This window comes from Dromaius novaehollandiae, chromosome 3 (genome assembly GCF_036370855.1).
Source record: "Dromaius novaehollandiae isolate bDroNov1 chromosome 3, bDroNov1.hap1, whole genome shotgun sequence".
NCBI classification, from domain to species: Eukaryota; Metazoa; Chordata; class Aves; order Casuariiformes; family Dromaiidae; genus Dromaius; species Dromaius novaehollandiae.
Genome location: NC_088100.1, coordinates 123,846,411 through 123,872,783, shown reverse-complemented (window position 1 = coordinate 123,872,783; position 26,373 = coordinate 123,846,411). Strand labels below are relative to the sequence as shown.

The 26,373-nt window shown below is 41.4% G+C and overlaps 2 protein-coding genes and 1 long non-coding RNA gene across 4 annotated transcripts in view; 2 read left to right on the top strand and 1 right to left on the bottom strand.

The window, feature by feature from the left end:
- The window catches only part of PAPOLG (poly(A) polymerase gamma), a 40,760-nt gene extending 30,841 nt beyond the window's left edge, over positions 1-9,919 (top strand). The window contains exon 22 of the mRNA XM_026094634.2: positions 9,795-9,919. The gene's annotated coding sequence lies outside the window, so the exon portion shown is untranslated. The remainder of the gene's footprint in view (positions 1-9,794) is intronic.
- The window catches only part of REL (REL proto-oncogene, NF-kB subunit), a 37,507-nt gene continuing 20,952 nt past the window's right edge, over positions 9,819-26,373 (top strand). Inside the window, exons 1-4 of one of the 2 annotated variants that reach the window (XM_064510036.1) lie at positions 9,819-9,937; positions 15,887-16,029; positions 19,341-19,489; positions 24,328-24,419. In XM_064510036.1, the coding sequence (XP_064366106.1) occupies positions 15,937-16,029; positions 19,341-19,489; positions 24,328-24,419 (334 nt within the window). In that variant the 5' untranslated portion in view covers positions 9,819-9,937; positions 15,887-15,936. Of the gene's footprint in view, positions 9,938-10,146; positions 10,382-15,886; positions 16,030-19,340; positions 19,490-24,327; positions 24,420-26,373 lie in introns of those variants that run through there. The other variant, XM_064510035.1, reaches the window with a different exon arrangement.
- LOC112980036 (uncharacterized) lies at positions 10,791-21,476 on the bottom strand. The gene is made up of 2 exons (XR_003258333.2): positions 21,279-21,476; positions 10,791-10,941 (listed from the first exon to the last, which is right to left on the bottom strand). It is a non-coding gene; the product is annotated as an uncharacterized LOC112980036 (long non-coding RNA).

The window sequence follows — 26,373 nt, the reverse complement described above, 5'->3', positions numbered from 1 at the left end:
TCTTCAGAATCATTTCCAGTTCTGAGGCTACAGCTAAGTTTGACAAGCACCCCAAATCTGAACCTCATCTGCCTCCCACTCTTTGAATCATCATGCAAAGGGGTTCCATACAGAAGATCTTACCTAATGATGCTTAAATCTTGTTTTGCACAGAGGTAGCTGACAGTATGAGAGAGAAAATAACTGACTTTCAGGGGCAGTGCTTTGTCTAGTTCTACTTTCAACTCAGCTCAATATCTTTTTCAAAACAACAAAAGCTTTGCATATGTGAAAACTCTGTGGTTTGGTCCAAGACTTCTGCCTGGATGAAAACTGTGGGTTTGAATTAAAACTGTTGGTTTTAGAAGCGACTAGAATTGTATATTCTTAAGGATGTCAGGTCTGAACCCTCTTGAAAAGCCATCTATCTTGTCTCACAAGAAAGTTTCCTGTCTTTTAGACACAGTTGTGGGCTAAAAATCCTGTAATTTTTTATGAATAACATGACTAGATTTTATCAATGTAACTTCTTTCTTCATTCTGAGCTGCTGCTAACAGAGTACATTTTCACATTTCCCCTTCTTTGATGCTTGTGTGGAAACAACAGTCTTTAACTATCCTTTCCTGTAAGGCCAGTTGTACCTCTAGGGCATGTTGTCTGCCTTCTGATTTTACTAATTTGTGGAAGAAATGGAAGAGAGTAAATGTTTAGAAAAGCAAACTGATTCTGTGATTTAAAAAAAAAAAAAAAGGGCCAAAGACAAATTCCAGACTTGATGTTGGAAACCTACTGATGGTTACAACAGTATCCAGACACAAATCCATTGCTGGTTCCCTGCTGTAGTTAGAATCTTGTATGCTTTCTGGTGCTAGACATGATGAGCCAGACTTACGCTTTTCCTCTTTCTCCATTCCCAAGGTCCATGATGGACTTTAATCACAAGGGTCACAGGATTTCTTTTTCCAGGGAGACAGACCAAGCATCTACTTGGGTTTGTGGCATATCATGAGGCTCAATTTACAGTGTTTCTATGAAGTTTGCTGAGGTTTGCTCTGTCCTTTTATCTATCAAATTCATCAGGGAACCTTTGGCTATACTATTGCTCTACTAAACCTTTTGCATGGAAAGTGTGATGTGATCTGCTTTTAAGGACCCATCTAGTCAAAGATTTAAGGAAATTTTAGCTTGAATAAGGGATGCCTTTGACTTCAGTGGGGTAATTCATAAGGTTAAAAGTAAAGGTATGGTTTTCTACTTGTGCAAGGTATGTGACACTTTTTTCCTTCTTTGTGACCAAGGGTAAATTAGTAGTGCTGATCGTGGCATGATGTTGATGTACCTGAGTAGCATTAAATAAGTACCTTGGTTGCACCACATGTCAAAACTTGGTGCTTAGCTTCTCAAGTATGCTTTGTGGTCTGTTGTTGGACTGTTGCTTGTCAGTTGTTGCAGGTGGGTGAGTACAGATTCTGCAGCAAAATTGACGGATGCTACAATATGACTGTTTTAAAAGAAAACTTGTTACCACTACAAGTGTCCATTGCAGTACCAGCTGGACAGCCTCACCAAGCAAGTCATCTCCCTACCCAGATAAAAGGATTTGTATAAACATAAACCTCCAACAGGAGTGGTACTGCAACTTGAGAATGGTCAGATTTAAACTTGGAAGTGTCTCTCCCATGTGCGTGCACATATGGTTTGCTTTTGTCTGAGGCAGCCATCTGTGGCTGTTGTTCAGATTCAGTTTACACAGGAGCCTCTGGTGGAAATCTCATGAAACTAGCTGGTTTGATGAAAGCCTCCATTTCAGATGATAGAGATCAAATGAAACCAGTCTGCAAGACTTTTGAACCAAAAACTTGCAAGAGTATTCATAATATTTCAGCTTCATGACACAGTTCAGACAGTGTACTTCTGAAGCTGATCTTCAAACTACAGCCTAAAACAACTCTAGGTATGTTTCTGACTGCTGACTTCTTGGTTGCTACTCTTTATTTGAGTCTGCTGAACTGCCAAAGATGCTTGAGGTTCTCATTTGTATTTAGGATTTCCTTGAGGCAAGACCTTGCCCCGGCCCTCTGAGCCTGTAGTTGTTTGGTAGGGCAGATGAGTTTGAAACACTTGCAGCATCTCTCTACAACAGCAGTGAAAGTATCCAGAAGGGAATCCAGTCTCAGTACTGGTTTCTGAATTGTAGCTGTCCCTCTTCTAATTGTTTATAGGTGGATCTTGACACTAACCAATATTAATTATGTGTATTAGTTGAACTTTGAGTTTCTGTGCAGTCTCTTTTTGGAATCGGCCAGTGACAGAACTGATATCCTTTACTGGACTATGAAGTTTGTATGCCATGGGGAATAGCTTTGGTAGTTCATTTATTGAATCACCAGACTCTAGTCTGTGTAAAGCTTTGAAGAGGTATTAAATCTGAATTGGTCTGCTTCATTGTTTCTTGGTCTTGCAAGGTAAGAGAAGGTGGTATCAAAAACTAAGTTGTTTCTTTACTTTAAAGAAAAATCTCTAAAGTAGACCAAGACCTGGCTTTTTTGTCTGACTTTTTTTTTTTAATCAAATGATTATGTAGACTGACATTTTGCAAATTCAAGTGGGAACTTTGATCTCAGACAGTTGCCTTTTCTGTTATACAGATCTTGATTTATGCAGGCTTTCTTTAATGGAAACTCCTGGAAAAGGCACTGTCATCTATCTCTGCTTTTCTTGGAGACAAGAACCTGAGCTACTGCATCTAGTCCCTGATTTGTGCAGGAAGGTCTTCACCCTCTTGCACTGGAAGAAGGACAAAACCGTGCAAGTATGATGAGCTATTAGAAGCAGATTTAGTGACTTTTACAGAGAAAGCAGTAGGTTGCACGCCCTGTCAGGAAATCTTTGTGGTGACCACAAGGGGGCATTTTATCAAGACCCTGCGAACCCAACTGCATTGCTCCTGAACGCTGGGCGAGTGGCATCAAGTACAAGATGAGCTCTTGTGATGGCTAAGGAGTAAGGCTAGCAGAACAGGAATCGGGCACTTTACTCCAAATCCTTCCTTGCAGTTTCTACTCTTTAGATACTGGAATCTGTAACCCTTGTCTTCTAACGTTAATGGCTGGTGCAGTGGAAAATTTTAGCTAGTCAGATACGTCTCAGCCTTTAAGTAATTCAGCAGGTTGATTTTCAACACTGCTGACTTTGCTTGCACCCCAGGGTCTCACTGGAGACTAATCAGGAGTGGTACTAGGACATCAGTGGCTTTACTACTTATTTGTCTTTACTACATCTGTGTATTAAGGAATGCTTTCATTAAGCAGTTCTCTCTTATATCCAACTTCCCATACACCATTGCCCTTCTAGCTAACTCTAGGCCTTGCTCTAATTAAACCTTCTTGCCATGGGCTAGTTTCTTTCACCTCTTTCTTGGGGTAGGCTTTCCCCTTCCTTTACTTGCTGTATTCAGTTGCTAGAAGAAACTTGTGGTGGTAACTTTCTTTTGCTCTGTCTGCTTTGTTTCCACTCAACAGGCTATATCTAAATCTGTTCTTTGCCTCAGAGGAGGAAGAATTCATTCAGTTACTTTCTGTCTCTCTGTTGCGCAACAGAGGCATATACATTTTGTCTTGGATTATTTTTCCTGGCTTATCGTTCCTTTTTTAATCAAAAGTAAAAGTCACAAGATTGAAACTTAGTTTCCTTATTTGCATACAGGAAGTTGTTTACTTCTTCTAGGCATCTGAAAATCTTGTCCTTCTGAGTCTCATGCTGCATTTACTATGGCTAAGACACAATATTTAGGACTGAAAACCCTGAGGTTCTTTGGATTTTACCCCTTTTCAGCAATATTAGGATTCAGAAGTAGAATTACTGTGTGGATAAATGAGTATTTATCAAACACTTTCTTACATGAGAGACAGGCCAACCACTACACTAATTTAAAAAAAAAAAAAAAAGAGGAGAAAAAAAATCTTCCCCAAATGGCCTAAAAGCAAAATTAACAAGTGATGCAAGGCACTGCTGCTTTGACTGCCAAATGAACAAGACTGAGAAATGGCAGAACCCATCGTTGTTCTATGCATGAGAAAGCAAGGGGTTTCAAAGTGGTGATAAAGGAAGATCAGGACTAAAAACTGTAGCCTTACTACATGTTAGTAAATATAAAATTTTAGTAAATGCAAATTATTTTATTGCCATCTACTAGTAAATTGGATATATGTATTTATATGCACAAATCCCTAACAGACACCATTGAGACTAGGTATTCAAATGGCGTGAAGCAGTGGTGTTCATTGCTGTGGCTTACTCATGACTATTGACGAAAGACTTTGCATAGTGAGGTGGCAGTATGATACAGTCCCAGGCAGTTTGATTTAAAAAAAAAAAAAAAAAAAAAAAGTAGGTCCAGATCAGATGAGTAGATGGACAACTTACAAATTGATTGTAAATATGCTTTGTGTAGGCAGGAGGGCATTATGTATAAATTTGCTTCCATATAGCCCATGGCTATAACACTTCAGTCTGAAGAGCAGTGTCACTTTCTGTGATTCCTGAGTGAAATGGTTGAACTATGCAAGTCAGAAGTGTGTGAGTCATTGGGCTAGAGAATTAAAAACAAGTTTAAGACTTCAAATTTAAAGGAGTCATGTTTAGTGGGGGTGTATTAAAACAATGTGTATCTGCAGCCAAAATAATAAAAGATAGAAAAACAGTCTTCTGGGACTCTTGAAGCTCAAGGTGATGACAAGTAGCTATATACTGTGTTAGCCTTGAAGGAAAAGTGAAAGCTTGTAATAAAACCTGGGTGACATTGTTTTCTGTAGGTAGATCAAGGCATAACAGCTAACTGGTATGTACTGGGGTATAGGGTGCAGAAGAATTAATATAGAGTATATGTTGCTGGGATCTTTTGTTTTTCCCAGTGTGGTTTCATGTCATAACCAGGCCAATCTAACTGCTTGCTGTTGCCAAAAGGGGTGATTCCAGTCCTTCCTTCTGCCCTATGCTTTCATGGCTTTAGCTAGAGCAATTCTACTTCCCTTCATACCAGCAATTGTGATCTGGCTTGGAGGGTAATGTAGTTGAAAATTCATCCTGAGTGGGGGGGAAAAAAGTGGTTTTCTACTGATGAGATCATTGCAGTCAGCCTGAGCTCATGTCTCCCTAAGCCATCTCACTACAGGACTACAGCATCTGATGAATCCCAATTCTGGCATAAGTTTGCAATAGGATGGTCCATTTCAGAGGCCCCTAAGAAACCATACTGTAAGGCTTTTACACAGCACAGGGGAGAGAAAACATCCCTCTTCAGTTTGTTCTTCACCTGCCAACAACTAGGAAAGGTTTTTCTCTATTACAGTAATTAATCAACTTGCAATCTGTGCTGTGTGCTTCTAATATTGGGATAAAGAGAAGGGAATGGGAAATGCTTGAGGGATGGGGGAGAAGGTGGCTGAGAACTTCTGCTCTGAAAACCTGTACACACACAAACACAAACTTCTCTGAAAATCTCTGAGGGAAGGAATGTGACTAAGAAACTTCACTCAGCTATTTGCATCTCTTCCAAGCTAAGAATATACTGTTATGCTACAGTTTATGAAGATAGCACTTCAACATGAAGCTAGTACTGCTGTCCGAAGCTGTCTTCCAGAAACTCATTCTTGCCTGGGTGCTGTCCCATTCCTTGTTCCTGGTACAAGCATTTCTATGATATGCAGGGAACTGAGCAGAAAAGCAACCTTTTTATTTTCCCCGGGTTTTTAAGCAAGCTTCCCATGTAGCCAAATAACAGTGTAAGAATGCAGTGACGCAGGGGTTGTCCAGTGGCAAGGAGAGAAAGAGGGGTAACTGCCTTTTTCAAACACCACCACAGCTTTAAAGTGTTCATGGAACTACAGTTTTACTGTCCTAGGCACCTGCATATAAAAACAGTTCATCCCCTGAAGGAGTTGCATCATAGATGAATAAGAAGTGTGGGAGCAAGGAACCATCTTTATTTTCTGTTGAAGAAACTGAGGTCTGGAGAATTGAAAGACTTGCCTAAGAGTAGAAAGGCTGAATTGCCAACAACCAAATTCCAGTCTCCTGAATCATAGCCTTCTGCCTTATCCACAAGACCAACCTTCTCCTGTTAGCACTTCCTTTCTCTCCACCCTGTATTGAGAGGAGGCACAGTAGCATTGTTCTGTTTCAAACTAAAAGCATGTTAGGGGAATCTTCCAACAGAATGGCCTGAACAACCTTTGAGTTTGTCATTAATCTGGAAGCTGTGACTTTTTTAAGAACAACTTCTGCATTAGGCTCTTCCTCAGTGGTACCGTGAACCACAAACGCTATTAACCTTTGAAGGGTCTGTCAATATTTAAATAAGAGGCACTTGAGACTTAAGTTAAACAGCAAAAGATATTCTTAAAGGCATAGAGGATCTGAAATTACTAATCAGGGGCATGTGGGAGGTGTGAGATAGGATGGGCAGGAAAAGAGGACTTCTAACTTTATTTGTAAGGAAAGAAGTGGATGACTTCTATTTTTTTTTCCTCTGTCCCTCTTTCCTCTTACTAGAAGAGCCTGATTCTAAAAGTACCTTAGTCAGTGGCTGCTTGGCTGCTTAATCAGGCCAGTGACAAGTAGGTTATCACTGATCTAAGTCAGATAGCTGGGAACAGGAAATAGAGACTTAACAGTATGCCTATGCCACTTTTGTACCACAGCAGGCTTTATTGGGCAATGCCTGTACTGAGCACCACTGAAGATCCATCAGCCTATGTTGACAAATCTGCCAAACACCCTGTCCTTTGCTGTACAAACAGGGGTTTTTTTTCCCATTCTTACCTTTTCTCCTCCCCATGACATTCTCTACCAAAGCGGGAAGCTTTGTTTCTTACAGCAGTCTAGGTGTTAACAGTGTTAGTACTGCAGCCAGTGAAAACCAAGAGGGAGGACCTGTCTTTGGGCTTAATAAATGGAGAAAATGTGATGTTAAACACTTACTTTAACTGGAAGACAGGAAGTGATGCACTGGATCATACTGGTCTAGGAATTCTGGTATCTTGCCTCTGGCTATAGCTAAAGCCAATTGACAGAAGTAAGTGATGCACCTGGCCTTCCTTATGCAATGTTACGGAAGGGGAATTCCGTCCTGCTGTCTGCAAAGATCTACATATGCCCAACGTTAGGACATGTTCTTGCACCTCGTGTCAGATGCTGACCAGGTTTCTGTAATTAGCAGTGCTACACTGCAATTCTCTATTTCACATCACTCTCCCAGGATAATCCTGGTGCCATAAATCCAGATCAGTGCAGAATATGCTTGCATGCAGAGTAATCATAGGAATAGAGGGAGCTATATACTCATGATTTTGAGCAAAGAGTCTCTTACTTTAGGTTTTTGCCTTTCATCTCAAAGACTTTTCTGTTGCTGTGGAACCTTCCCCTGGTTTAAGAATGTGAATGTGTTATGCAACAGCCATGCTGGCTTAGACTGAAGATTCATTTAGCCCAATATTGCCCTCTTCCCTGGGCATCTACTTATAGCTACTTTTGGAGATGTAAAAATGGGCAAGAAAGATGTCTTACGTCACGTTGTCCTTCTTCCAGTCATTTTGTTCAGAGACTCCCTGAGCCAGATCCAGTCGCTACGTATCTAAATCATAGGTGCACAAACCTCTTGTGCAGAGAAACATTTCAAGGAGTGAGGTTTTTTTTCCCCCCTCTGTAGTTTAATATAGGCTGTTTTCATTTGGAGGAGGGCCAGGGGTAGAATTAAGGTTTTGGGGGTGTTAAAAGAAATGCACTCTGCTCATCTCTCTTTTAAAAATAGTATCAAGAAGCAATTTGCACCATAGGCAGTGGTGTGTATTTGTTAGATATTTCCCTAATTTCTAAAATACAGTCTTAAGGATTGTCTTAGGAGCAACCTGTTCCTCCAAGCCCTAAGAATCACAATTTAAAAGAGATGTTGAAAAATAGGGAATTTTTGTTGATGTTTTGGTCGTAACAGATGGTATTTGTACTGCCTGGAATAGTTGCCCTTAATTTTACATTGGTTTAGACTGTATGTGCTACAATAAGGTTTTCCTTTTGAAGAAATGAGTAGATCCTTCTGTTTTGAGCCACAGTTGCCTGATGCCTGGGTCTGTGCCTACTCAGCAGAGTCCTGGGCTGGAAAAGTAGATGGGAACAAGGATCTGAACTTTCTTTAGGGAAGCACCTAAATCCTTTCTTCCTGAAAGGCTTCAGTTTACCATCTGACATTTTGCAAACCAGGCTGAAAATGCGAAAGTAAAAATAAAGTTCAAACCCCTGTCTTCCCATATGGCTTTAGTTACAGCTTGCTTTACATCCAAAACCAAAACTCAAATCCATACTCCAGTTCTGGGGTAGTAACATCGCAGGGCTTTTCCAGCTGCAGCTAGCTGAGAGGAGTGAATGCATACCCTTCCCCTTTCTTGTTCGTAGTCCCGTTCAGATCAGTCAGGTGATCTGCAAGAATGTGGCATGCACTCCACATGGGAGCGCGTCTCCAGCTGTCCAACCTCGCGAATGGAGGCTTTGCAGGACAGTTGTGCCAGAGCCTTCTAACATTGGGTGTTCATAAACTAAATGTCAGTGTTTGGACGCAGGCAGTTCGTGAAGAGGAGTCCATGTTGTATCGCTTTTCCATCTGCTGCTGTGTTGCTGCTTTTATACTAGAGCAGCAAAAGCAGTAAGACAGCTCTGAGTGCCTTCCCGGTTAACGTGCCGTACCTCTGGGATCTCTTAACCACATTGCTTCAAATGTGAGAGAAAAGCATTGACCTTCACCTCAACCCCCAACTATCGATCTGAAGAACGTTTCCTTGTTGGTGTATGCTTTGGAGGTTGTGTGTGTGTGTGTGTGTAGGTAAAATGTGTAGGTTGGTTAGAATACGGTTATAACCTCAACAACATGATTTGCAACATCAATCAGTGAATCCAAGAAATCAAAGACATAAAGATCTAGTCCTAATTTCTTGCAGTTTTAGGGCACTGTGGTTTTGTGCCTTTCGTGGTGTTTGACATTGTGATTTTTGTGTAAATGATGAAAAAATAGGCTGTTCTGGCAAGAAACTAAAACATACAAACAAATGTGATTCTTTTGAACAGCTTACTACCTAAATATAATCATATAACTCTTCTTTCTTCTAGTCTTTCTTCTAGCCAGTGTTACAGAAATTTTGATTATCCTTCTGATGACCCATAGGATTCCCCCATTTTCATTTAGTTTTAAAGTCGACATGGGGGAAACAAATCCGGCTGGGCTTACATAACGTATATTCATGACATTGTTAGGTTTTTCATAGGATCATCTGCAGTATCTAGCTCTAAATCAGTGGAGCTTCACGGCTTCCCTTTCTGAAATCCATCCCCATAATACATTTAGATGAAAACCTGTGAATCCTAATTTAAATAAGGAAAGTTTTGCTTGGGGAAGGGAGAAATATAACTTTCTGTAACTGCTAACATTACCTATCTATAAATGATGATGCTTGGGCAAAGCTAAGGTTATGAAGAAAGATTCTGTCACATTGTTGTGGACCCACAGAGCAGGAAGAGTAATAAGCATCGGGCAGTTTCTTCTGCTGAAGTAACTGGGTTAGTGTATGGATTTGCAGGCTAGAGAATAGATTTTTGTGCTGTGGTTAATTCCTGTATATTCCAATAACCTTTGCTTTTTTAAAAAAGAAAGGATAGGGAAAGAAAAGTAGTCAAAACACCAGTTATATACCTTGCTTTGAGTGGTCTTTGCTGTTCTTGTTACTCTCTTGTTTCTGTTTCTTGTTACTTTCAACGTTTCTCTTTCCAGAACACCAACTCATGTCAACGCACTTTCTGCGTGCGGTGGTGCATCGCATTCCCCGAGCAAAGACCTTCAGACCCCCGATCTCCTCGTCGTTACCCACGTGCAGCTCTGCCCTTCCCGTGCACGCCCCCCGCCGCGCCTCGCCGGTGCGTTGCTGGCCCCGCGCGGCAGGTGCACCCGATCCGCGCTGGGGGCGGGCAGCGCCGCCCGCGGGGCTGGGGCCTCGCCGGGCCCTCCAACGCCCCGAGGGCGCGTTACGTTGTGAGCGGGGGCTCCGCGCGTGCAGCCGGGGCCGGGGGCGAGGCTGGGAGCGCGGGGGTGGCCCCGCTCCTCCCGCTCCGCCCGCCGCGGAGGGGGCTTTCCGCCGCGGCCGCCGCCCCGCGGGCGCGGCGGGGGGCGGGCGGCACCGCGGGCCGCGCCCGCCCGGCGGGAAATCCCCGGCGCCGGAGGCGGCGGCGCGTCAGCGCGGGGAGGCGGGAGGCCGGCCCGCCCCCCCCCCCCCGCTTCCCCCCGGCGAGGTGCCGGCCCGGGCGGGCAGCCCCGCGGCGGCAGTCGGCCGGAGCGGCTGCGCGGAGCTGTCAGCATGGCCGGTGAGTGCGGGCCGGGGCCGGGGCCGGGGCCGGGGCCGGGGCGCGGGACGCCCTGCTGCGGGAGGCGGCCAGCGCGGGCCTGCCTCCGCCGCTCGGGCTCCCGGGGGCTGCTGCTGCTCTGCTCTGCTTCTTCTCCCCACCGCGATCGGGGATCTGGGGGGAGCAGCGAGCAGTTATGGCTCGCTTTCATCCCGCGGCGGGGGGCTCGGCCCTCTCCTCGCTCCCTGCCGGTGGGGTCCGCCGGCAGGCAGAGGTCGGTGACAGCCCGGCGGAGAGGGGTGACGGGGGCCAGCAGCTGCTTCTCCTATTAAATCCTCGTCCGCCTAGCTTGTTAAGTGGGCTTAAGGAAAAGGTTAATGAGTAAGCGTCTTGGGGATGTTCAGATTAATTGCAGCAGACCTTACGAGGCTGTCGTATAGATCCTTTAAATCTTAAAAGGCATCACTGAGATGCTCAGGTATTAAATAGGCACATGGGTCTCAGATCTGGGACAGGCAGACATCAGCAGGCCAGAGACTCCTCGATGCTCAGCTGGATCCTGTTCACATGGGAGCTTGCCTCTGGGAATGCACATGAATAAGAAACAGAGATGGTATAAATGCAAAATAATATCAATAAGGGATCGTGTGTTGAGTAATTACATCAAAAAGCACAGTTAAGTTTCTTTAGTCTAAATTAAACTGAATCTCTTTTAAAAGTAGCTTTCTGGCATTTTTCCCTGGGATTAAAAAAATCTATTTCAGCCTTGCTGGCATTAATTACAGTGGCACTTTTAGGGAAAGATGCCCTCCCAACCCCAGGTTAGATGTGTGTGTTCTGTTATCTGTTACCAAAGTATAAGCTTTGTACTCTCTCTCTTTATATATATATATAATATATAATGTAAAAAAATGCTAACTATCAACAGAGAAATAAAATAAGTCGATTTGTGTGGAAGGTATCTTTTAAATTTATTATTATTGGCCATTATAATGGCTTCACTGAAGCAGGAGATAGCAGTTTTTTCTTATCTCTAGTATATTCTCAGTGTAGTTAGGAACCAGATAAGGAATTTTTCAGCAGGGGAAGTTCTTAACTTCCTGGTACTAGCTAGCTTTTGTAGCTGTTTTTCTTTTCTTTTCTTTTTTTTTTTTTTTGGTTGCTATTCTGTAATGTCACACCATAACAAAGAGGAAGTTCATGAGCAGTTTTGTCTCTGTTAGACTCTGCACAGTTTATGGAGTCCTAGGTAGAATGCCGCTTTCTAAAATGTGTATGTGTTTACACTCTGGGTTATTTTAGATTGAGCCACAATGTTCTATAGCAAATCTTCTACCATGGTGTTTTTTGCCTGAGCTGTTGCAGGAGGTTTTAAGTGTTTAGACTGCCTGCTCTAACTTTTTGGAAATAGCTTTTGCTATGGAGGATGCAGGGTCACCAGAGTTCTGCGCAGAACAATAACCCTGGAGTTGAAGGGCAGCACTTTTCCCATCTGTGTCTCGCTGCCCTTACCTCAAACCATATGTTTTCGGGTGATGTATTCACATCTCCAACAAAGGTCATTTTCCAGTTGCCCTTGTAGCCCACAGCTACTTTGCTTTCATGCTCAGATATCACTGAAGAATATGTTCACAGGAACTCCATGCAAGAAAACTACAAATCCTGTGGTCCCTCCAGAGCCTGTTTCATTTGAGCAAAGCAACAAGAGGAAACATGATTCCACCATCCAGTTGTCCCTCTGCTTGGTGGCATTTTGTCTTCCTCCCATCTTACTGCATCTCTGATTGTTGTCATCCCAAAGGTCCAGCTAAGTCTCCTCTAATTCCTTAGCAATTCCACTTTATAAATACAGACCCTCATTTTAAGATGAATACTTTGCCCGTTCCTCTTCCCTTGCCTGCAACACATGGTCCAGGGTAAAAAGATTTAGTCCTTGATAACTCTTCAGCAGATGTGTTCAAAGAAGTTGCTTCTGAATGACAGAGTAGGAGATAAGTAGGAAGCCTTTATTTATATCCTTTAGTTTTTAATCCTAATGGCTTCAATTGTCCCAGGTTTCTCATCTTGGGGAGGTCTGATGGAAATGCTGTTTTGCCTTTTTGGGGAGTTGTCCTTTTTGTTTTGCTCCTACAGATCAGAATATAACAGCCTTTTGTTCTTGAATGAGCGTAACCTGGCTGAACTCTCAGTGCTGTTACTGGTTTTACCTTTTTTCCTTGCTTGTGTAATAGGGATGCTTGATCTCCTACGCTTCTTTTAAAACTTTTTATTGGAGCATTGGGGGACAATAATTTTATAATATGTAGCATAGTGTTTCTATTGCTGGTATGTGTATAGGCAATTATAATCACAAATGTAGATGAAACGCTAAAGCATTATCTCCTCAAATGAAGGGTTAGCTAGATTTTTCGTTTGCTTCCATTTCAAATGCTTGTCTGAGTAGATGTGGACAAATAGGTAATATAAGCAGCCTTATATTTCTCTTATAGAATTAGTGAAAGAGTGTCCATTTTTGACATAGTTCATATTTCTTTGACAAACAAGATCGGAAAAGGACAGATCTTTAGCAGCTTTGTGGGAACTAACAGACCTCTGTGTGTGAGTGTAGATTATGAAATAGTTAAACCGTGCCACTTCACAAGTGCATTGCTTTTTTACAGAAACAGGGAACACTGAACAGACCTCCACTTCACTGCAGAGTGCTGATAATACCTTTAGTTCACGCAACCACTTTTATGTGTTTCCTCTCTACACAAGACATGATGACACTGATAATTGTGGTGGAGATGATAACGTGATTCTTAAATAGGGAGAGTGAGAACCAAGATAAAATGAAGTTTAGTATTTAATCTCTGGAGGCTACTGCGTCACCGAGCTCAACTTTCCCACAAACACACCTGCTGTTAAGCGGTGGGTTTGCCTTCAATGACATTTGTTTCAACCACAGTCCCCTAATGATTATCGAGCCCAGAGTTCTGAAATACTCAAGTGCTCTTAATGGGTGAGGAAAAAAAAAGTCCTCTTAAGCAGGTATTAGTAGAGCATGAAGGGAAATTATTGGTTAAAGCAGACAGAGTTAAAAACTTGAAATGCTTGTGTACTATAGCAATTTCACACGGCAAGGCTCTAGCTAGTATTGACCAATACGTAATGTATGTGGGTGTACTGTGGGTCTGTTTAGCAGCTATACAAGCATGCATTTGTCTCCAAAGAAAGATGATTAGTAGGCACTTTACTCCAATTTTGTCACTATAGCATATAAAATAGATTTTTAATTTAATATATAGATAGATGTCTGTATTTGTGATACACTGTGTTATATAGGAAGGGAAAAATGAGATTCTTTTCTCTCCTCACTAACATGATGGAAATGGGAGGCTAACGAATACCCGACAGTCACTCCTTTTATTGTCTGCTGGGCTGTCCTGATATATATGTTAGCATAAGTAAATTTTAAGTGTGAAAATTGCACGGCCATACACTGGTGCGTGGGCTTGACTTTGTGAGGAGCTGAGGCATCTGATTCCTCTCTGCAGTCAGCTTTGCATCAGTTCTAGGCTTTTTTGTTAATATTGTCCAGCCCTCCCCACCCTTTGCTGGACTTGCTCATTTTCCAGAAAGACAAAATATGAAAACTTACCTAAAGGATCTGAGAAGCATCCAGAAAATTGCTCATCCTTGTAAGTAACTGGAACTAGAGTAGTGGCTGATGTGTATTTAATGTGACAGCTCATGGTCTGTTTTCAGAAACCGACTTAAAATCCACTGGATGGAAAGTGATCAATTGCATTATTGCCACTTTGATAAATTGTTAGGAAGCAATGTGAAACTGTAGTTCCCAAATTTTGCCACCAAATACAGCCTGAAGTTGAAATGCAGTTTGCCTTTAAAAGGCATTCAGTTGACAGACTTTGAAAAGGCGGGTAGTGTTGAATACAGTTCCAGCGTCAGAGCTCCTTTCATGTGCTGCCATGCTATAGCTGACTGTAAATGTCTTCAAGTAAAACACGCATACAGGCAGGACCAAGGTGACATCTCAGAGACATAATTCTTCCTTTTCCTTCTCTTAATTATTTCATCATTTAGTTTACAGTATTTTCTCACTTTGGGTTCTGAACTGCTGCAACATTAGAAGTCTTTTGTGACCAACAAATCCCAGTCAAAGTTCAAGCTTGGTGTTGGCAGATATGCTTAAATTATTGCAAGTGCAGCAAAAGAAAAGCTTTTACTATGGAGTTAAGATTGGAATCCACCTCTTTGACAAAACTCATATCCTATATAGAGATGTTGGCAGGCAGAAGGAAGCAGGGAGCTTTTACCCATTTAACATTTTCAATACACTTAACTATTTTCCGTATTATGTTTGTGTCTGAGCACTATTTTCAGAGCTGTACCACAGGATGTTGCCTGTCATGTTTGTTTGTCATGTTCACTGATGTTGCTCAAGTAGGATGCTATTATATGAAGATGACAGAGAGCACAGTAGGCATTTCCATAAACTATGTTCTTCTGATCGTGTAACACCATGATGATTCAACTTCTACAGTATTTACTTTCCCTCTGTTATTTGTTTTTCACATGCCATCTTACTGTTGTCACTGTTTGACTGACTATCCTGTTTGGTGTTCTCAGTGAGATATACTAAATAGCTTGTTATTGGCAGTCAGTAAAACATTACTTTTAAAGTACTGATACTCATGCTAAGTCGAAGTCTTTCTAAACCTTTCATTAAAAACAGTTCTGCTGTCTCTCATTCTTGTCTGTCATGTTTCCTGAAAAGCCCCTTTTGACAACTGCCCAATAGCCTTTACTAAGATTTTTGCTGTGTATGGGGAGATCCTGCAAATAGAGCTTGGCCTGTGGGAAGTGGGCAGGTCAAATTATATTTTGTTGCATTGTATCAGAATTCAGTACCAGCAATCATGTATTTTCTGAGCCCTCAGTGATGATATTCAAACTAGTAGTTAGTTTCCCCCCCCCCCTAATTTGCATAGTTTCTGCTTCACTATGATGAGAACTAAATCAGTCACTTCTGAGGAAACATCTTCACTTTCAGAGGACATTCAAGAGAACGTAGTACTGACAGTACCTGTACTTTGAGAGGACAACCATTCCTAAAAGTATATTTATAATTAAAAATTTCAACTGTTCCCTTGAAATAATGATTTTTTCTTCTATTGTATAAAATCTTCTTTCATCAGACATAACTTCTTTTAGCTATTAGAGAGTTTAAGTTCCAGGGGAAATGGCGGGAGGGCAGAATCCTCTGCTAATTATTTACATGGCATTGATAAGTAGATATTTCATTTTAAATCTGCCGTTCCTCCTTACTCCTCACCTTTGATTGTGTGTATACACGTTGAAAGAAGAATCGATTGTCTGAAAAGGTAGACCAAGTGAAAGAAAGGTAATATCAATAAAAGACTCTAGAATTTCTAATTCTCATGTAGCAGCTAACCATATAGCTTGTCTTCTGCTGCTTTTTAGCCTTTGCTACTAGTATTGAAAGTGTTTCATTTTTTAAAGGTGGCCCTGAACCCTACATTGAAATATTTGAACAACCCAGGCAAAGGGGAATGCGTTTCAGATACAAATGTGAGGGAAGATCAGCAGGCAGCATTCCAGGAGAACACAGTACAGAAAACAATAAGACGTTCCCTTCCATACAGGTAATACTACTTTTATCTAGAATTATCATTGCTCACATTAACATTGTACTGTAGCTATGTGTTTGACTTGGTGCAGTAAATAAAGAGAATGTTCCTCATTTCATGCTCTGCCAGTCTTTCCTTGGCATCCAAATGTAGTTGAAACATATTGGAAAAGGAATTCTTTGCTGCTGGTCATTAAAGATTTTGTTCCAAACTTACCAGAACAGGAGAAGATGTACAGGTAGGTAACAAAGCACCAGTACAGAGGGAGCTCAGAGTACCGTTACTCAGTGTTGGAGAATCATTTGTTACTAGCTTTTTCTGTATGAATGCTTGTTCTGGTTTCTTAGTTACATGGCTTGGGTTTGGTTTAACTATTTGGACTGCAATGTGAATTTTGGGAGGGCTCTGAAGGAGGTTATCTGTGTACAGAATTTGAAAAGTCTAACCAGTCTAACAGCTGGTGCAGCATGAAAGGAGGCACTCTGTAGAAAGAAGTAAAGTAAGAAAGTGACTTGCAGCCAGTGATTCAGTGGTTGGGTTCTGCAAAAGAAACTACCATGAAGTATATGATGTCAGAAGGGGATACAGAATTTAAAAAGGAGCTGAGAAAGGGGAATTATGTGGTCAGAGCACCTGCAAGTGAAGAAGAGCTGGGTGGTTGCATTATGGATGTGTTGGGAAATCCAGAATGAAGGGATTCAGGCTAGTCTTGGCAGGTATGATCAAAGCAGAGACAAAGGTATGGACAATGGAGATGGAATGAAAGTATTGTAAAGGAGATTGTTGGAGATGATGTAAAGGAAACAATAGCAAGATTGGCAGTTAGCTTTCATATGTGGGACAAAGGAATATGTCTGGGAAATCCTAGATGGATAGGGTAAGATAGAATTTCTGGTTTGCTATTTGAAGTTTTAAGGTGATAGTTTCTCCTTTATCTCTGACAATCTAGAGAAAATCTTTGAGAGTTAAGATTAGAATGGAAAGTTCAAGTATAAAGCTGTCAGTATTTGCAATCTTGAAGTATATTATGGTCTCCAGCAATGGAAGCTGTGCATCTGCATGTCTGCAGCATGTGTGAGTATGAAAAGAAAGGAGCTAAAGATGCACTCTTTAGAATTGCAGCAGAGAAAGAGATACAGAGGAGGTCAAGTCTGAAAGATACGGGATATTCTAAGCTGAGGCATAAAAGCCTCAGCCTTCTCCTTGAGAAGGAGGACAGTTTGAAAACGATGGTATTGACAATGGTGTGCTGAGCAGCAGAGTGAACTTTTACTACACAGAGTAACCAGGCTGCTGTGGAAGCTGGTCTAACCCTGAAGCCAGAATTGCTAAAGGAGCAAGCAAATAAGAAGGTGAACCCTTTACTAGCATAGTGCCAGAGCTGATAAGGAAATCTTGCTCGATTGTTCTTTCAGCGTTCTACCAATAGAAGAAGAAACTACATAGGCTGCTGGAAAAAGTGAATACTTTCACAGACCCTCAGCTTGAAGCAATAGATCCTTGTCAGGGCACAGGTTCGATGGGCAGTATGAGCATGTGGTCCCTCTTAGCCTGGACTGTGCTGCACGTGAAGGTCAGCCAGAACCTGAAGGGAAGATGGGATGTGATAGGTGACTGAGAAATCCTGGCATAGTTTGTTCTTTAATACAGGTGACCATTGATGACAAAGCTGATTGTTACTGATAGGAGGTGATTTCTAGGTGAACTCCCGCCTGCCTGAAGACTGTAGGAGGCTTTAGTGCTGATGAGCTGCTAGGGCAGTCCCCTCCAGAGATGGAAACATCAATGAGGATGAGAACAGAGAGGCCAGGAAGAGATTAAATTTTGCAGTGCAGTTGCGATGAAGAACATCAAGGAGGAACTGGAGAATCAGGGCAGCTAGACCAGGCTTCAAGTTCAAGGGACTGGGAGTGAAATGAGGGAGAAATGATGTAATATTTGAAGAAGCTGAAAGAGAGATGGGAGAGTTTTATTTTAAGGGTAAAAAGAAACAGTGGCCTATATGAAGGTCAAGAAAGGAGCCAAATTAGAGACTGCAGAAGCTAACAGATGATGGAAGCTAGAAGTGGACAGGTTAAGTCAAAGGTTGAGGTATTGGTTGAAAACATTATGGTGAATCCTTGGAGGCTTAGGAGGAGGAAAGAAAGGCCTGAAGGAGAGGAACAGTTAGTCATTGAGCAGGGGAAATGCAGGAGGAGCACTCACCTCGGCACAAATGTGTGCTTAAGCATCTTATATTTGCTTTCAAGTTGTTATGCTTCAACCAATTTAGGCCATTAGGTGAATTTTTAGATTCACCCACACAACCCTCGCTGACTTCACTGGTAGCTGTCAGCATGAGGGCAGACTTATATGCATGTGAGAAATGTGTGTGTGGAATTAGGCTCATGACAGCTGTTAAGGTCCTAATAGGAGGCTGAGAATGTAGTGCCCCTCTTCTTGATTATTCATCTGAGAATTAAGAGAATAGACTTCATAGGAGCTAATGCTACAGTGTGATTTTTATCCCAAGATCCTCATTCACTACTTAGTGTACAGGTAATTATCCCTGAGGCTCCGACAGTCTTTTTCCCTAAGATCTTTGAACCTACTCATGTCCTTCAGTAAGCATTTGTGTGTGGTCACTGGGGTAGAATTTTACATCTTTCATTATAAGGCAAGATACAATAACGAAACATGGCCTGTCACGTTTCGTCTTAGAGCATTACAAAGTATTTTACTGTCAGGTCTAAGCTTCTATAGCCTAGGTATTACCTCTGGCCTTTTGCACAGGCATCAATTCAATTCATATCAAGAGCCCTGATGATGTACTGAAGTAATGGATCTCCATGCTCAAAAAAAGAAAGAAGAAAAAAAAATCCCTAGAGACTTTCAGGCTTCCTTCCCATTCTCACAGTGTGGTAGTATAAGTGAACTCAGTGAGTTTCATTTCAAATACTGGTTTGTTTCACAGTGACCAGTGAAATCTTTCGTTGCAAATCACCTGGTAATGTTGCCAAAGAAGCTGGTTAAGTATGTTGGTTTCGTTTTTCAAGTAGATGATCAATACTTTTCAAAAACTTTCACTTTTCAAATATTTTGCCAAATGCTTGTTTTTTTTCAGTGTAAAATGAACCTAATTGAAATGCAATGAACAAAACTTATGAATTTCAGAGCTGTGGTCCTGGCTTTTCTTTTAGAAAGCAGTAGTGGAATTTTCATTGTTGTAAAATGATTGTGGTGTTTTGTCCATGGAGTATTTTAGAACAAACTCTGTTTTCTGTTACATGTGGAGACTTTATTCAATCTGGTATCTAAAATCTAGAAATTCTCTCACATTTTTGTAGATTCTGAATTATTTTGGAAAAGTCAAAATAAGGACTACACTGGTAACAAAGAATGAACCCTACAAGCCGCACCCTCATGATCTGGTTGGCAAAGACTGCAGAGATGGTTACTATGAAGCAGAGTTTGGACCAGAACGGCGAGTCCTGTCGTAAGTAATGGTGTTGCTTGGGGATTAGATTAATTATGCAAGTGATATGCTGATCTTGTGGATTAAAATTTTGACCAGAGATTAAGAGGACAATTAGTATGCCATCTCTACTGAATTTTACTAATGCATCTCAGAGAGAGGGCAGCTTTTTTTCTTTGAAGTATATCCTTTCTTTTCAGTACTTCACACATTCATCTTTTGTCCTGTTCTTCTCCTAGCCCATTTTCTTTGCTTTGCTTTGTTTCCCCCATTATCTGTCTCCCTTTCCTTTCTCCCACTTCTTTACTTTTCTGGTGTTGTTCAATAGCACTTCTTACTCTTGAGCTTGACTGTCTCTCCCGCACTGAGTATGCAAAAACGATAAGTAATAGAATGGGTAATGACAATGTTAGAATTAGTGCCTCATGGTGATAAGACATTTAGGGAAGTTCACATCTTCCACAGAAACTGTATTTGGACTTTATGGAGACTCCGGTAAACAAAATTTGTACTGGCTGAGGGTCACATCTTTTGGAAGACTGTGGTTGTGACAGTGAGATCTAGAAATGTACTAGTGGGTTGCCATTGTTTCCTTGGTTTGAGGTGTTTGTTTGGGTTGTTTTTGTTTTGTCTTTTGAGTAAAAATGTAGATTCTGCTGAAGCCCATAAAATCCACAAGTATGGCTATTGTATTAAAAGATTCTAGTAGACTTTTCAGCTTTTCTTCATTGTGAAGTAGGTCTTATTTTGCAGAGACGGTCTTAACAGCTTTTTCAAATGCCTTGGCGTCACTTGCTTAGCATGCGTATTAAAGCAAGGTTTCAAGGTTTCTCAAGCTAGCTATCCAAACTCAGTATTCACTTGTGAAAATCCTGCCCTTGATGTGTTGAAAGATGCATAGGGTTGACTGTCATCCTTATAGATATGATAGCTAGGACTAGTAGTGCAGTGATCAAGAGGAAATCATCAGAGAGAAAGCAACTTATGGCCCAGACCTGTATATTGTGCACCTCTAGAGCAAGCATGCCAGGGAAGGATCTACTTGTGGAGATGGTGAGAAAAATTCAGGCTTCGTATAAGATCTAATTCCGAGTGCTTTTCAGAAAGATGTTAGGAATGTATAAAATACAGCTGGATGTGATGATATTTCTTACAAGTCTACCAATGTCATATGAGGTAAAGTAAAAGAAAACTGCAAAAAATGTAAACTTCGATTATTGTCTTAGAAGGAAACTTATAACTGGCAAGCTGTTGTTGCAATATAGTATGTTTGGAAGTAGGTTATTACTTTGGGGTAAGTGTAACCGAGCTGAAGAAGAAGAAAACTGGGAAGAAAATATGATAAATATTTCAGGGTGTAGATTTGTAGCTCTTATGTACTGCTTTTAAGTCGATGTGATTCTGTTGATGTTAGTGGAATTACTCCGTATTTATGTGGGTGTAGTCAGTAGAACACTATTAAAGGAGAGAGCCAAAGACGGTCTGTTTGATGATGATTGCCTGATGATGAAATAAACGGTTCTAATGGTGGAGATATTTTTTAAACACACAGCCTGGGCTCAACTGATCATGAATGTGCAGCAAATGTGTTCAGGTGGCACATCACTTGTTGATTTTACTGTCTTTTGCTGTTCCAGATGCAAAAAATTGTATTAGTTTATTGTTTCTAGCTGTGTTCACAATGTTCACCTAATCCATATTGATATTGTATATAAAGGGATTAGTAAATGTAATTCCTCTAATTCCACCCCCGCACCCACACACTGTAATAAATCTCTAGAAAGGCAGAGCTCTCCCTTCAGGCACTTACCTCCCATTTTGATTGTTTTTTAACTCATCCTCATTGGCTTCTGCAAATCCATCTTACATCATCTAAAAGGCAGCTGCGGATATCTTGAAACTGTTAAGGGACCTGTTGCGTCCCTCTGACTATCCATTCACCAGCTTCCCCTTTGTCTTCTCAAATCAAGCTTCCTCACCCAAGGTCAAAGGATGTCTGCAGTTTTAGCCCATCCCACTTCCTGCTCGCATCTCTGTGGCTTCTGATCTGAAGAAAAAAAGCCTGATTCTTAACCCCTTTTCTGCTTATGTATTACATTCGCTGGGTGCAGGAAGACAATGCCAAAAAGTTTTCCTCTTGGCATTCTGATGCACGAGGCAAGCCTTGTGCAAGAGTGTCTTGTCTTGAATCTATTAGCTACAGGATGTGATGCCAAAAAGCATTGGGATGCTCTGCATATATTTGCAAATTTTGATCTCATCTGCATTATATGCAGACATATAATTAAATGCTGTTCTTTGACATAATGTTGTTTCTCCATTTCATCCAAAGCACTTCTGGTCATTTGCTATATCCATGAATTCTTCTCAATATCATTAGGTTGTAAGCCCATGCGTTTCTTACAAAATGGTAACTGGGCTACTTTCCCTTCACTGATAATGCAAAACTGTGAGCTTCGGTTGAGCTTGACATCTAAGATCCTGATGGGAGGAGGCTCTGAACACTCTCTTTGAAATATTCCCAGCTTTAGTACACTCGTATTTTTTAACGAATCACTGGTTGCTTTAAGATGAAAGAACAGTATGATGCATAATTGGATCTGGAGGTTCAAAGTCATTTTCCTTTTTGTGGCTGGTGACTCAGTCTTCACATCCTTCTCTTGGAGTCCATGTTAAAGAAAAGCCTCACGTAATACCAGTGAGCAGGAGATGTCCTCTTGGTAGTGGTTCTGGCTGCCTGCTGATGCTGAGCATCCCAAACTGAGCAAAAATCCCAATTTTTTGCAGAATTGGAATTACTAGCTGCAGATTCGGGGTTGGTCTGAGTAATTACCGTGCCTTCTACTTGTTTAAAATTCCCCATGTAGTTTCAGTTGAATGAAGTGTTCTGCCTGTTGTATAATGATGCGTATACTGCTACCTAAATTCGATCAGCCATTCTCTGGCCACAGGGCCCCCCCGCCGCCAAAATGTCAAGGCGAAAGTATGAATGTTGGCACTTGAGTGACTGCCTATGTACTAAGACTTTTACTTCCTAGTTCACTGTCTCTCTACATGGATGATATCATAGGGCTTTTTTTTTTTTTTGGCAGGGTAGTCTCTCTCTCTCTCTCTCTCTCTCTCTTTCTCTCTCTCTCTCTCTCTCTCTCTCTCTCTCTGTTTTTTTCTTTTTCTCTCTTCCTACTTCTCCCTCTCTTTTCTCGTTATCTTGCTTACTTCCTGCCAGCTAAGGCTGATATGAAACCCCACAGGGTTGCTGAGGTTCTTGCCAGTTTCTTCCCTGATTCGGCCCTCTATTTCATGCTAATTAAATAGACACTTTTGATGTGACAGTGCATGTTTTAGAAAAGGTTTATGATCTAAGAGTTAGAACATGCTTAAAAGTCTATTCTGACTCTGTGAGAGGCTTGGTACTCAATGGTTGAAACATGCAGAGTAATGGCTGTCAGTTCTTGCACAGCTAGGTAAAACTTTTGTTCAAGGCTAATTCTCCATATGTACGTGGGTGATGCTGTAACTTACGGTGGACTGCTGGAAAGCCTGGGACTGCCGTATTGCAGTTTGTGGATATAATGTGGAACCGGGCCTATTCACAGGATTGAAGCATGTTTCAAATTATTTAAGAGTAACTATTTTTTTGGCCAGCATACCCATTCAATGTGTGCTGCGGTCAAGGCCTAAAGAAGTAGTACCTACAAGATAACAGAAACAGGATCGCTCACCAGTGTACAGTACAAATCTTGAATGTCAGCAGGCACGATGTAAAGCCAAAGTGCTGAATTATGACATACGACTGCATTTTGTCTTCTTCTAGGTCCCTAAGTAAGGTTCAAAAGGAAGCTCATGCATTCCTTTAATGAAGAAAGGTTTTGGGGAGTGAGGTCTGTGATGGCAGAGAGTTTGGGACCTGCTGAATGGAGCGCATAGGGTGGCAGGTGGAGCATACTGGGTGGCAGTTAAGGAACTCCTGTGAACTGGGTAGGATGGCCTTGTTCAGGGCAGGGAAATGTAGGACTCTTCTGGAGAGTTGTGGCAGGAACAAAGAATGTCTTCAGGTGGATTAAGGTGTTTTTTGGGCATAGCCAGAGATACTTTGTGGGGTTTCAAAGGAGGGGAAGTTGCCAGTACTCCTGGAGCAGGATCAGCAGAGCCTGCTGGCAGAGGCTATCTTCTGAGCTTCTTGTAACATCACGGACACAGATTTCTTTACTTCCTGCTTCACATCCACTCAGCTTTGATGATGTCATGGTTTTTCCATGTGGGAAAGAGTCACCTCGCGTGGGACTCCCCCCACCTCCTGTGCCGGGGTGACCTGTACTTGTATGCAAATAAGGAAGGGCTGCAGCTCTTCAGAACTTTTCCATAACTAGATGAGACTTCAAAAGATGTTTTTACTTGTTTTAAAAATCTTTAAAATAGTGTTTGAGATATTTACATTCCCTGGTAAAAAATGTAGGGCAGACCCTTAGCTAATGCGAATAGCAGTTTTATTAATATCCCAAGAAATCTGTCACTTTAGCTGAACTATAATCCTGAATATTTTAAGTTTACTTATTTTAATCACTGTAAGATTACTGTAGAGTAACAATTTTTAATATAGAAATGTATATTCCTCTTTAGCATTTTATTTCAGTATTTCTCACTTCTTCTGTTTCTGCTCTCATTTTAGAAAAGTAATGTTCCTGCTTTTCAGATCTCTTACACTCTTCTCAAAATAAGCATTTTCCCTTTTTTTGTTGTTGTTTGTTTGTTTCTTATACCATCTCTTACCAGAGTATCTTTTAACAGCAAATAATTGATTTAGATTTTCTACACTGGGCTTTTTATTAGTTACTGAAGTCCTGCCATATGTGCTTCAGTTTTCAGAATTTGGGCATTCAGTGTGTGAAGAAGAGAGACCTGAAGGAATCAATTTCTTTACGTATCTCAAAGAAGATCAATCCATTTAATGGTGAGTAGCACTCAGCTGGTTGCTTGAAAGGCAAGTTCACTTTACAAGATGGTGGGGGGTTTTTTCCTGTCCTGCCTTTGCTTTTGCAATGGAGCCATGTTCATATTTATTTATATTGAGAAATACCCTTCCTGTTTTGTGTCCCTCCTAGTCTTTCCTCACCCTCATCACATGGTGAATCTATTCAGACAGTTGTCAGTCCTTTTTTTTTTTCTCCAGTAGCAATGTAAGTCAGCTGTGTTGTCTTGTCCAGATAGCATGGGCAAGGCCATCATACAAATAATACAGGTGATCGGCTAGCAGGAGAACTCTTCCCTGGGAACTTTTCCAGGTATCTCAGGAATGAAGTTCCCTAATGTGATTAGTATAATTCCATAGCAATTTAAACCAATCTAAATCTAGCTTGCCACAGTCCTGTTTCTTCTCTTGACCTGACACTGGTGCTCGTGTGGTCCCTCAGTGAGCCAGTTCAGGGAGCTGAGCCCATTGACAGTCTTCCTGAAGCTGCTCCTTGATTGATTTTTTTTTTTTTACAGCACAAGAGCTGGCATGGGCCGTCAGGAAGTGCACAGCAGTATTCATCTCAGGCGAGAGCTATGCTGCTGGAGAACAGCACCTATAGGGACCTGCCCCATGGGCTGCAGTTTCACAGGGCAGCTGATCTGATCTCACTGCGGGCTGCTCTCAGAAAGGGTGGTCTTGCATCTCCCTCCATCCCTGGCTGCACACTTCCACTGTGCTGTCACAACAGATCTAGAGATCATGTGGTTGTACGGTGAGTGGACTCAGCAAGTTGCTCCAATGGAAAACTAACTTGCAAAAAAAAAAAAAAAAAAAAAAAGTAGTTTTCCCTTGGATCAGCCTGCTGAACCCATTCATCCCACAGCCACATGATTGCTAAGTTCAGTGCACAGAAGGGGTGGGGAACCCACAGCAGGGAGCAGGTCCAACTGCAGCAGGACCAACTTTTCTGCACTCAGGCACAACTAGGAGGATTTAGATGGAAAGCATAAGTATGCCCTCAAACTATTAGCTCTTCGCAACTCTTTCACCACTTTACTGGCAGGCTTGTTGTCATACCCTAGTGTGTCAAGGAGTTACTGACCTTGAAAAGAAGTTCTGTTTAGTAAATGAAATGTTAATACTGCTTCTAGTTGCTTCTTTCCAGTTTTGTTTCCTTTTCAATTGCTGTCTGGAAAGGAATTGTGTTTAAGCAATTCCTACTTGTAGTAGCTGCTGCTATTCTTACTCTTGGTCATCCTGTAGAGAAAGGTAGGTTTGACATCAGAATTCATTATGCAGAAGTGGAGTCGTCTTCATGGTCATGTTATGTAAAGTAGGTTAGAGAACAAAGTAATTTAACTTACATATTTCAACTTCCCCATGTTCTTCTACTCCATATGCTTCAGCTGACATCATTAGTCCTGTAGCTACAAGAATTTGGGGTTTTATATGACTAATTGCTTTATATTAAGGAGTTTCAAAACTAAAATACATATCTGTTAGGGGAAAAAAAAACATATCCCAGACCCTTTAACTTTCTCATGTTGAAGATAATCCACACAGCAACACAGTTGCTAAATAGACTACCTATTGCAAGTGTAGTACGGTTGCCACTTGCTGACACCCTGACCTTCTACAAATCAAGAAAGGTGAAATATTTATAAAACCTCCGAGCCCACAGTTTTTGACTATGTATTAAGAAAACAATAAAATAAGTCATTTAGACTTCCAGTAAATTCATACCGTTACTTCAAAATTATGTTGTTTTGATGTTGATTTTCTTTTTAATAATCTTTCTTAATCGTAGAAGTTAAAAAAATGTAGACTGGAAGCTATGGAAGCTTCTGTACTTGCCTGATTTCAAGCTGTAGTAGTTTCTCTGAAATATTATTGTGAATGCAGTTACATGTTTGATTAAGTGTTGTCAGAGCTTGGACACTTTTCAAATATT